At 52.6% G+C, this 11,919-nt stretch overlaps 1 protein-coding gene across 2 annotated transcripts in view; it reads right to left on the minus strand.

The window, feature by feature from the left end:
- CCDC12 (coiled-coil domain containing 12) overlaps positions 1 to 11,919 on the minus strand; it is a 16,694-nt gene that overhangs the window by 1,458 nt on the left and 3,317 nt on the right. The window contains exons 2-5 of one of the 2 annotated variants that reach the window (XM_027704880.1): positions 8,163 to 8,233; positions 2,025 to 2,104; positions 545 to 610; positions 416 to 450 (exon numbers count right to left, since the gene is read on the minus strand). In XM_027704880.1, coding sequence (XP_027560681.1) covers positions 416 to 450; positions 545 to 610; positions 2,025 to 2,104; positions 8,163 to 8,233 — 252 coding nt within the window. The remainder of the gene's footprint in view (positions 1 to 415; positions 451 to 544; positions 611 to 2,024; positions 2,105 to 8,162; positions 8,234 to 11,919) is intronic. The other variant, XM_027704881.1, reaches the window with a different exon arrangement.

An 11,919-nucleotide genomic window follows, 5' to 3' on the forward strand; every position in this document is an offset into this window, starting at 1 on the left:
GGATCACCCCATCCCATGATCCTGGCACAGGAAACCTGGATCAGCCCTGGATCAGCCCATCCCAGGAGCCTGGCACAGGGAACCTGGATCAGCCCATCCCAGGATCCTGGAACAGGGAACGTGGATTACTCCATCCCAGGATTCTGGCACAGGAACCTGGATCACTCCATTCCAGAAACCTGGCACAGGAAACTTGGATCATCCCTGCATCAGCCCATCCCCGGATCCTGGTACAGGGAACCTGCCCAGGTGTCCCATGGGCTGGGACACCTTCCACTATGTTTTCCTGGCACTTTTAACCCCCAAATCAGGTTCTCCCGGATATTTCCGGCACTTCCAACCCCACTTGGACGATTCCCTGGCGTTGGAAGCGCTGACTCCAGCAGCTCTTTCCCAGAGTTCCGCAGGCACTCACCAGTCCGGTTTCCTGGGAGCCAGGTTTGCCAGATCCTACGGACGAAGAGGAGACATCCAGTGAGAGGGGAAAGGCAGGGATAGAGCCTGGATACAGGGATGCAGCCGGCAGGGAATTCTCGGGATTTACCTACCACCTCATCGATGATGGGCTCGGGCTTGGCAGCTTCCAGCTGCTCCTTCACCGTGTCCTCCACTAGAGGGAGAAACAGGATCAGCGTCGGGACACCGGGAATCGATCCCAGCAGAGCGCCGGGATCGGCTCCCGAAAGCTTTGGGAAAACCCCGTTCCCACATTTCTGCCTTTAAAAACACGTGAGGGCAGGTGGGGACGGCGTCCCTCCGCCACCCAAACCCTGGGGAGACTCCTAAAAATCCCCCGGGAATGATGCAACAGCACCAACAGCGTCGGCAGCAAAGAGCCTGAGGGGTCTGAGGCCTCTTCCCGGAATCCCTGCAGGGATCAGCTGCTCCAGGGCTCTGGAATTGGACTCCTCCTGACTCGTGCACAGGGTCTGAGACAGTTTGGAGGAGCCCAGCCCTGCGGAAAGGTCTGGAGATCTCAGGGATAATGGGAAAAGGTGTGGAAAACAGCTCCCTGTCCTTCAGCTGATTAAGGACAAGGGGGGCAGCTCCAGGAGCACATCCCTGAGGGGTCAATCCCACTCCAGAGAAGCTTGGAATCACTGAGGTTGGAAAAGCCCTCTGGGATCAGCCAACCATTCCCAGCACTGCCAAGGCCACACTGCCCATGTCCCCAAGTGCCACATCCACAGGGCTTGGAAATCCATCCAGGAATGGGGACTCCAGGAGGAATTTTCCTGATGTCCAACCTGAGCCTCCCCTGGCACAGCCTGAGGCTGTTCCCTCTCCTCCTGTCCCTTGTTCCCTGGGAGCAGAGCCTGACACCCCCACCAGCTCCAACCTCCTTCCTGGGAATTCCAGGGATCCAGAAGGTCCCCCCTGAGCCTCCTTTTCTCCAGGCTGAGCCCCCCCAGCTCCTCCTGCTGCTCCAGCCCCTTCCCACCTCCATTCCCAGCTCCCTTCCCTTCCCTTCACACACTCCAGCCCCTCCATGCCCTTCTTGTGACATTCAGAGGAAGTTGGAAGCTTTTCCAAAGGGAGGAGGAAAATGCAGTGCCAGCATTCCCACCCACCCACCCCAGCTCGGAGCTTCCAAAGGCACCTTTTGATTCCGGGCATTTTTAAAGGGATCTATTCCAGGAGGACTCCACACGTTCCAAGATCAAGGGAAACTTTTCTACCCTTCACTTCCCCTTCTGGAAGCACGTGGAGGTTTCAGAGCCGGGAAATCCCAGCCTGGACGCCCTGGACTAATATTTGTTTAAGGATAAGTCCAACAAAAACCAGCCGGAATCTCCTTGAGGATCCTGCAGGAGGGGCTGGAATGGTTGGAATTGCTCTTCCCCCCCCCTCCAGTTGTGCAATGCAGGGTGTGAGGATGATGATGATGCAATGAGGGGGCTCAGACATTCCAACCCCCTCCAGGGCTCCAAGGACCTCCCACCAGGACACAGCCCAGTGGATCTTCCACCCTGGAATGAGAGGAGCAGGGAGTTTTCCAAGCCTTTGCTCCCGTTTGTTCCCACCTGAGGCCGGTTTTCCCGGGGGCAGCTTCCTCTTCTTCAGCTCCTCATCCTCGGGCTCGTAATTCCGCAGTTTGATCTCCCTGGGGGAAAACAGGGAAGAGCACAAAGAGGTGAAATCTCCCCGGGAAAAACAGGGAAGAGCCCAGAGTGGTGAGACACATCTGGGATGTCCTGGATTGTGGGAGCGAGGGGGAAAATTGGCACCAGGAGCCACAGAGGCAGCTAAAATCATGGAATCATGGAATCATTTAGCTTGGAAAAGCCTCTAATATCATCAAACCCAGCAGTGCTGAGGCCACCACTACTCCATGTCCCCAAGTGCCACATCCACAGGGATTTGAAATCCCTCCAAGAATGGGGACTCCTGCCTTGGGCAGCTGAGATAAATTATGGAATAATAGAATGGATGGGATCTTAAGGATCATCCCATTCCACCCCCTGCCATGGGCAGAGACACCTTCCACTAGCCCAGGTTGCTCCAACCTGGCCTTGGACACTTCCAGAGATCCAGGGGCAGCCACAGCTTCTCTGGGAAATCCAGTCCAGGCCCTCCCCTCCCTCAGATCCAAGAATTCCTACCCAATATCCCATCTAAACTTATCCTCTTTCAGCTTGAAGCCATTCCCTGTGTCCTGTCCCTCCATCCCTTGTCCCCAGTCCCTCTCCAGCTCTCCTGGAGCCCCTTCAGGCCCTGCAAGGGGCTCTCAGCTCTCCCTGGATCCTTCTCTTCTCCAGGGGAACCCCCCCAGCTCTCCCAGCCTGGCTCCAGAGCAGAGGGGCTCCAGCCCTGGGAACATCTCTGGGGCCTCCTCTGGACTCTCTCCAGCAGCTCCACGTCCTGCCCGTGCCGAGGATCCCACGGCTGCACGTTGTGCTCCAGGTGGGATCTCAGCACATCCCTAAAGCCAAGGACATGAGGACGTTCCTCCTTCCCTGAGGAATTTGAAGGGTTAAAAACATGGATATTTAAAAACTGCTCATTTTCCCAGCAATGGGTTAAAGAAAATCCCGGTGCCAGCAGCTCCTCCTGTGCCACATTCCAGAGACATCCCAGGGCACTTTCCTCCCTGTCAATTATCCACATTCCCAGGAAAATGAAAACAAAACAACCCACGGCTTCCAAGAGGCCTCAAGGCAGAACCCAGGAGCCAGCTGAGGGATTGCAGCTCCCAGGGGTGGAGGACACATCCCATGGGAAAGGACAGCACCCAGCTAGGAGCTGGGATTGATCCATTTGGGATCAGCCTCCTGCAGGGCCAAAGGATTGATCCATCTGGGATCAGCCTCCTGCAGGGCCACTCACAGGTTTTATGGGCATCTCCTTAAAACTGATGGATGTGCCCAAATCCAGGAGATCTCCTGCTCCTTGAGCACCTCGTGCCACGTTTGCCATCCCAATCCAGCCAGGAACACCATGGATGGAGGTGGCTACAGCTGGATACAGGGCTGGCAGCTCCAGGGAGCACACGAGGATTTTGGGAGCTGCAGCATTCCAGAGGGAGCTGCAGCATTCCAGAGGGAAGCACAGACACACACAGGGGGTCCCACATTCCCTGCTCTGGGTCAGGAATGCCTCCAATCCACTTTTCTCTCCGGGCTGGAGCTCCTGGCTGGGGAATGAGGAGGGAGAGCAGCTCCTTTGGGAGGAGGAGGGTGGGCAGTGGCACGTTGGGAATGTGTGGAATGCCCGGAGTTATCTTGAAGCAAACCAGGCCCCTCAGAGCTCCCAGGTTGTTTTTGCTCCACTGCTCCAGTCCCAAGAGCAAACACTGTTCCAGTGGATTTTTCCAAGTGATATCCTTCCCTCAGGAGCACCAGGAATGGCTTTGCCAGGAAACCCCATAACAGGGATTTCTTCAGTGCTGCACGTTCCCCGTTCCCATATTTCCTCCCAAAACAGCCACTTGGAGCTGCTTCAGGAGCAGCTTCCCAGTTTCCCTCCCTGAGGACAAGGCTTGTCCCTCCAGGAAAACTGGACTGAGATCCCAGAATCCCACAGTGGTCTGGGTGGGAAGAGGCCTTAAAGACCATCCAGTTCAGGGACACCTTCCACTATCCCACATTGCTCCAACCTGGCCTTGGACACTTCCAGGGATCCAGGGGCAGCCACAGCTTCTCTGGGAATTCCATTCCATCCCTCACCACCCTCCCAGCCAGGAATTCCTTCCCAATATTCCAGCTAAATTTACTCTCTTTCAGCTTTAAGCCATTCCCTGTGTCCTGTCCCTCCATCCCTTGTTCCCAGTCCCTCTCCAGCTCTCCTGGAGCCCCTTTAGGTCCTGGAAGGGGCTCTGGAGTCTCCCTGGAGCCTTCTCTTCTCCAGGTGGGCTCAGGCACCTCAATCCCTGTTTTCCTCCTCTAGCACCAAGGAAAAGGTGCCCCCTCCTCCTCCTCCTCCTCCTGCTGCTGCCCATGGAAGGGACACCCTCTGGATCATCCTTGGAGCCATAAACCACCTCCTACGTTTAATCCTCATTTTTTTTTAATCCTTTTTATTCCTTTAAAACCCCGCCTCGAGGTCTCCACGCTCCGGGATTTCGGGAAGAAGCATTTCGGGAAGCACAATCCCACCGAGCCCCCCCGGCTCGGAGCAGAGGAGGCACCCAGGAGTTGTTGGGGTTTTTTTTGTGCAACAAAAGGTTACAACAAAAGGGAAAAAAAAGCGGTCGGGACCTGCCCGGTGACATTCCTGAGCGGGGGATCGCCTTTCCCAAGCCCGGCTCCTCCCAGAAATCCACCTCCGGGAGCGGCACGGCCTTTTTAAGGATGCTTTTTGAGGATGACTCAGTGTCCAGCAGCTGATTCACTCGCGGAGTTGAAGAGTTGAAGGTTATTTTTGTTCCCCCTTTCCCTTTCCAAGCCCTTTCCTTGGATTTTTAGCTCCGCTTTTTAACGAGCTGCGCTCGCACAACCACCCCGATCTCAACCTGCTCCCTGGAGAGGGGGGCTGACAATTCCAAACTCCAGATCCAGATCCCCGTGTCCCAAACGGGCTGTTTTTTCCCGGTGGGAATGAGGCGGAAAGGCCGAAGTCCACCCCCACCCCGTCCCTCCCAAAGGCGCATCCGGGGCTGGTCCGGGATTAAACGCGAGCGGTTCAAAAAAATCAAAGGAATCCGCGATAATCCCGAGTTTCAAAGAGAAATCCCCCCCCGGGAAAGTGGGAGAAGGGGATCAGCCGAGCCGGAATTCCCGGGAGAGGAGCGGGGTTGGCACAAAGGGATTTGCCGGCGCCTGTTCCTGCCCCGGGAGTTCGGGAAGAGATAAAAAACAACAAAAAGACACCAAAAAAAAAGGGCGGGGGGGGGAATGGGAGGTTTGAGAGGAGCAAAAACGAAAGAGGAAGCGGCCGAGAAAGGTTTGGGAATGTGGGAGGGTGGGAATGGTGGAGCCGGAGCCGAGAGGGTTTGTCCTTCCTCTGGACAGAGAGCAGGGAATCCCCATCCCTGGAAGCGTCCAAGGCCGGGATAGAGCAACCTGGGATCGTGGAAGGTGGGATGAGATGATCCTTAAGGTCCCTTCCAGCCCAGTTCATCCTGGGATTCTCCAAAGGGTGGAAAGGACGGGGTGGGATGGAGGAGGAACCATCCCGAAAACCCCAGGATCTGTTCCCTCCTCAGCCACAGGATCATTCCCTGACCCACCACAATTCCCAGGAGAGCTCGGGGTGGTTTCCCCCTGGAGGTGCAGGTTTTCCCCCTTGGTTTGCTGGGAAGGCAGAATTCCACTCCCAGGAATTTCCCAAAAATCCAGCGGATTATCCCAGTTCACCTCTTCCATTTGTGCCCAGCACTTCCCTTTTCCAAAGGGCTCCCAGGCTTCAGCCACATTCTTGGGAAAACAAAATCCAAGAGGAAATGGAGTTATGGGCTCTTCTTGATCCTGGGAAAACCTCCCTTCAGATTCCAGGGGGGAAAAGGGACATTTACCAAGGAAAGGAGAAGCAAATCCAAAGCTAAGATTTGGGATTCAAACATTCCCTGCGGAGCAGAGCTCGCCCTCATTTGCCTTGCAAAGCTCCCTCTGCATCCCAACAAAACAGGCTGGGGCTGGAAAAGTGGGAAAAGGGGAAAATCCATGGGGAAAGCAAAGGTTTCACCCCAAAAGCTGCCTCTCCAAAAGCTTCCATGGATTTGAGGATAAAGGGGAAAAATCCATGTGGAAAACAAAGTTTTCTCCTCAAAAGCTGCCTCCACAAAGGGATCCATGGATTTGTGGATAAAGGGGAAAATCCATGTGGAAAGCAAACTTTTCATCTCAAAAGCTGCCTCTTCAGAGGGATCCATGAATTTGAGGACAAATGGGAAAAATCCATGTGGAAAACAAAGGTTTCACCCCAAAAGCTGCCTCTTCACAGGTTTCTGTGGATTTGAGGATAAATGGGAAAAATCCATGTGGAAAACCAAGTTTTCACCACAAAAGCTGCCTCCACAAAGGGATCCATGGATTTGTGGACAAAGGGGACAATCTATGCAGAAAATCCATGTGGAAAATCCATGTGGAAAACAAAGTTTTCATCCCAAAAGCTGTGTCCCCAAAGGGATCCATGGATTTGAGGACAAAGGGGAAAATCCATGTGGAAAACAAAGTTTTCTCCCCAAAAGCTGCCTCCACAAAGGGATCCATGGATTTCTGGATAAAGGGGAAAAATCCATGTGGAAAACAAAATTTTCACCACAAAAGCTGCCTCCACAAAGAGATCCATGGATTTCTGGATAAAGGGAACAATCTATGTGGAAAATCCATGTGGAAAACAAAGTTTTCTCCTCAAAAGCTGCCTCTCCAAAGGTTTCCATGGATTTGAGGACAAAGGGGAAAATCCATGTGGAAAATCCATGTGGAGAGCAAACTTTTCATCCCAAAAGCTGCCTCTCCAAAGGGATCTATGGATTTGAGGACAAAGCTGGCTGAAGATGTAATTTCCTCCTCAAACCCTCCTCAACTCCTGTGGAATTCCAAGGATTCCCAGGCAGGGGAAGGATTTTGGCTGAATCCGCCATGGGATGAACAAAAACTCCTGGAAAAAGGGATTTCCCACCTTGGTGGGATGGACTTGGGTGATGTGGAACCTCTGGAATGAAACCCAGCACTTCCAAGCTGGTTAAAAAGCAGGAATTCCCAGCTAAAAAAAATCAGTTGGAGTCCAAAAAACAGGGGTTTTTTTTTCCAATTTAGAGGATCAACTCGGAATTCCAGGGTGGGATGAGCAGCCCAGGGATGGGAAGCACCAGCCAGGGGGATGCTCTGGCTCCGGCAGCTCTGGGATCAGGTGGCAGGGCTGGAATTCGAGAGCAGCTTATCCATTATTCATCCCATTCCCAGGATCTCCAGCTCCTGTTTCAGACCTCCCGTGGCTCTTCCGGCCCCGGATCCGATCACCCGGAAAATTCCCTCCCAGGGATCTCAGGGATGGTTCTCCAGGGGGAGTTCCAGCCCCAAATCCATGGGGGCTGTTCCCTAAATCCATGGGGATTGTTTCCCCACAAGGGATATGTTTTCTGCAAGGAAAATCCTCCCAAGAATTCCCAAATATTCCCGAGGAACAGCAAGGGTTTGCTCTGACTCGGTCATTCCCAGCAGCCGAGCTCCCCCAGAGGAGATTTTTAGGGATAAAGGATGGGAAAAGGTCACATCCCACATTTTCAAACGCAGTTTGACCTCCTTGGGGCTCCCAAAATTCCCAGAGGGAGTTTTTAGGGCAGGAAAAACGGCTCCAGAGGCAGCTGCTCCTGCCGGGAGTGACCCCCTGGCTCAGCTGGATTTGTGCTCCCATTTTCCAGGGACAAAGGAAAAAATGGAAAAGAAAAAAAATCTGCCCTTAAAACACCCCAAAAACAGGGACAGAGGTGCAGGAATGGCTGGGAAATCCAGGGAAATCCTGGGAAACCCAGGGAAATCCCAACATCTCCGATGGCACCGGAAACGCTGCCACTCAACCCCAGGTTTTCCCTCTTTATTCCCGGAGTTTTTAAGGTTGGAAAAGCCCTCCGAGATCATGGAATCCAACCATCCCCCTCCTCGGACTATTTGCACCGGGAATTTCGATTAAAAACTAAATTAAACTGCACAGGAGGGGAAATCCTCATTAAAAAAAAACATATCCCAGGGAGAGAAAAGTGGGAATAAATCCATCCTTACCTGTGCTTGACGGGCTCCTCGTCCTCCTCCTGCCTGGGAATTTTGTTCTCACGTTCACCACCGTCCTTGTTCTGGAAAAAAACAGGCGGATCCGTCGGGATTTGGCCTCTCTGGGAATGAGGGAGAGCAAAAAAACAGCCCCCAAATCCTCAGGGATGGGATGTTTTGTTGTGGGATGAAGGGAATGATGGAAGATAAAATGGATAATAAAGGTTTGGGAAGGGAGAAAGTGCAAAAAATCCGGGAATCCACACCATTTTTTCCCCTAATTTATCATCTTGGATGTTTAAACAAGTTGGAAAACATGGAAACAAAGAGGGATCAGCACAACAAAGGGAGGGATTTCAGCTCCAGAAACACCATCAATCCAATTCCTCTTGGGAAGAGGCTCATTTTGCATCCCTGGATCCTGGGACAAAGAGCTAATTAGTGGAATTCCCAATGATATTTGTTATCCAGGCAGGCACAGATCTGGAATGTTCCCAACAAGGAGCTGGGAAGGGATTTGTTTGGTTTTCCCACTGATTCCATAATTCCAAGCACCAAACAAAGGCTTTTCCACCCCCATCCTGCTCTGGAGAGAACATTGTTACAGCAAAGGGAACGATGGAACCAATTCCTTGGAATCCTGATGGAATTGTCCTCCAAATAACAAGGAATATGTGGCAGCAGATTAAGTCATGGAATTCCAGCCTGGGCTGGGTTGGAAAAGACCTTAAGGATCATTCCATGGGCAGGGACACCTCTCATTATCCCAGGTTGCTCCAGCCTGGCCTTGGACACTTCCAGGGATCCAGGGGCAGCCACAGCTTCTCTGGGAAATCCATTCCAGTCCCTGTCCACCCTCCCAGCCAGGAATTCCTTCCCAATATCCCAGCTAAATTTATCCTCTTCCAGCTTAAAACCATTCCCTGTGTCCTGTCCCTCCATCCCTTGTCCAAGCCCCTCTCTCGGAGCCAGCTCCAGGATCCCAACATTATTTCCGGCTAAACCCAATCCCAAACCCCTCCAAGAACCAGGAATGTTTCCCAACCACCAGCTGACTCATCCCTGGATCCCGACTGCACAAACTTCCAAGCTCTGGGTTAAAAATTAGATCCCAAGCAAACAGGGAAAGGAGCCAGGAGCCAGGTCTGGAATTGTTCAGGTTCAGCTCCCGCTCAAAGGGCAACAGGAACATTCCCAGCTTTTGAAAAAGAGGGAAAAAGAGCAGGAATCATCCCTAAATTTGCAATTTGAGTTGGATTTTCAACTCCATGTTAACCTTGGGATATTCACACACACATTCCCGGCCCAATAAATGTTCCATCAATTCCATAAACAACCGGGAAGAACCTCTGGAACTATGAGGAATATTTAGACACCTTTCCATGGGATTTAATTGTGGGAAGTCCCTTCCTGCACTCCAAGTCCTTTCTCATTCCTTTCACCTCTTCCTCCTTTAAGTGCCTGCATTCCCCTCGTTCCTGCTGGAATTTTATCCAGGAGGGTTTGAAGATAAGGAGAGATTTGGCCCCTGGAGCTGTTCCCTCCCTCCACGGGCAGAGATTCCCTGGATTCTGAAATAACTGGATATTAAATCCCCCCCAACTTGCCCAAAACCCCCAATTCCAACTGATTCCACCCCCATCTTCCCTAAAGTCTTGGGGATATTCCTGGAAAAACCCAGGACATTGGCCCATGTTGCCCGGAGAGGTCGTGGAATGCCCATCCCTGCGGGATCAGGACATGGCCTGGGCTCCTTCCCACTGGGAATGTGGGATTTGGAGCTTGTCTGTGCAGAGCCAGGAGTTGGAGTCGCTGATCCCTGTGGATCCATCCCAGCTCATTCCCAGGGAGTTGATCCCTCTCCCACCAGCCCCCGCATTCCAAGCGGGTTTTATTCCCCTCCTGAAGAACGATGGGATTTCCCGGAGCTCCCACTGGATTCCACGTTCTCCCACTTCCCAGACTCCAGGTATCCCGAGGCAGGAGGGAAGCCTGGAGAACCAGCAGGCGGGAATGTGGCTTGTGGAAGGATTCCTAGGATCCCTCCGGGTGCTTTGCCTATGGAATTCTATCCCATCCCACTGATTTTCCCAGCAGGAAAGCCGAATCTCCGACCCAGCAGGTGCTTTCCCAGCTCTTGGTTCCCTGGGAAATGGAACATTTTAAGGAATATGGAGCTTTCCCTTGGGCTCCAGGACGTTATCAGGCTTTTTCCACGCTGGCAGGAGCATTCCAGGGAAATCAGGGAAGAAACTCTTTGATTGCATCCGTGAAGGCCAAGGGGGGGGTTAAATCCCTGGGATCTGGGAATTCCCAGACAATCCCCATCCAAGGAAAGCATCTTTTCCAAGAAAAGGGCAAGGACACAACCTTATCCTGAAGGAACAGCCGCAGGATCCATAATTTTCCTTCACCTCTTCACTTCCAACCCACCCGATTCCGGAACTCATTCCCAGGTTTTGCTTCCTGCCATCCCTCACTTCCCAAGAGTTTGAAATCCCTCAGGGATTGGGACTCACAGCCCCTTTCCAGGTGGGAATTTTCCCTAAATCCAACCTAAATCTCCCCTGGGGCAACTTGAGGCCTTTTCCTTTCGTCCCATCCCTTGTTCCCTGGGAGAAGGGCCTGATTCCCACCCGGATCCGACACCCTGGCAGGGAATTGTGCAATTCCAGAACATCCCACCTTCCCCTAAACCAAATTCCCATGACAACAACGACGCTCCCTTTGCCTCCCTTGAAAATCCGGGAATGCCAGAGCAGGTTTTCCACCATTCCCAACCCCCTGGATTCGCCAACGGCGCCGTTCCATCCTCTCTCTTCCCAGCCCTTGGAATTCCTCCAGCCTTCTGGAAAGCTTTCAATCAGCCCCCAGCGGTGCCACAACCTCTCCAGTTGATTATTTTGGGATTTCTGGGAGCTGGAATCATCCCCAGCTGCTGCTTGGAAGTGTTTTTGCTGGATGGCTCCCGGTCTCCGGAGCTCCGGGAAGCGGCTCCTCATTCCCACGGGAGCGGCACTTCAGCCCTTCCCAAACATAAAATCGGGGATTATTTGTTTCTTTCCTCCCCTTTTTCTCTCCTTTGAAATATTTCTCCCTTTAATCGGGGTTTTGGCCTTTTCCCAAAATTCTAAGAAGCAAAATTTCCACGTCCTGACGTCGGAATAAACATTCCGGCTCCTCTTCCCATTCCTGCCGGGTCTCTTCCCAATCCCTGAGGCTCCTCCACGGTAAATCCAACCCAGGCACATCCAACCAATCCCTGACAATCCCTAAAATGACCCCCAGCTTCCCCTTTTCCCTGGAAACTGCTCGTTTTCCTTGGGGATCAAGCAGAATTCCCAAGATCTCCTTCTCTTTCCTTTAAGGATTCCAGGACTGTCCCATTCCCAGCCAAATGTTTCCAAGGAATTGTCTCTTTTGGAGGAGTTAAAGGAGGTTAGTGCTGGAAAAAAGCTGGATTTCTCCAGGTGTTTGCTGCCAGCTGAGCTGGAGCTGCTCCTATTCCCTATTTTCTGGCTGCTGGGATCCAGCTCCGGGAAGCCTGGGAAAGGGTTCAAATCCCAAAAAACACATCCCAGCCTCATCTCTCTGGGAACTGGGAAGCTCCAGGTGCCACAGTGGGATTTCCTCATGGATAACATCATCCAGGGAATGAGCATCCACCTTGTTTGGGGTTAAATCCCCATTTTCCTTGGAATTTCTTTGGATTGAAGGAGACGTGGAGGTGAGCTCAGCTCCCAGGGATATTCCTTCATCCCATCCTCTT

This window comes from Neopelma chrysocephalum, unplaced genomic scaffold (assembly GCF_003984885.1).
Source record: "Neopelma chrysocephalum unplaced genomic scaffold, ASM398488v2 Primary Assembly neopelma1_295, whole genome shotgun sequence".
NCBI classification, from domain to species: domain Eukaryota; kingdom Metazoa; phylum Chordata; class Aves; order Passeriformes; family Pipridae; genus Neopelma; species Neopelma chrysocephalum.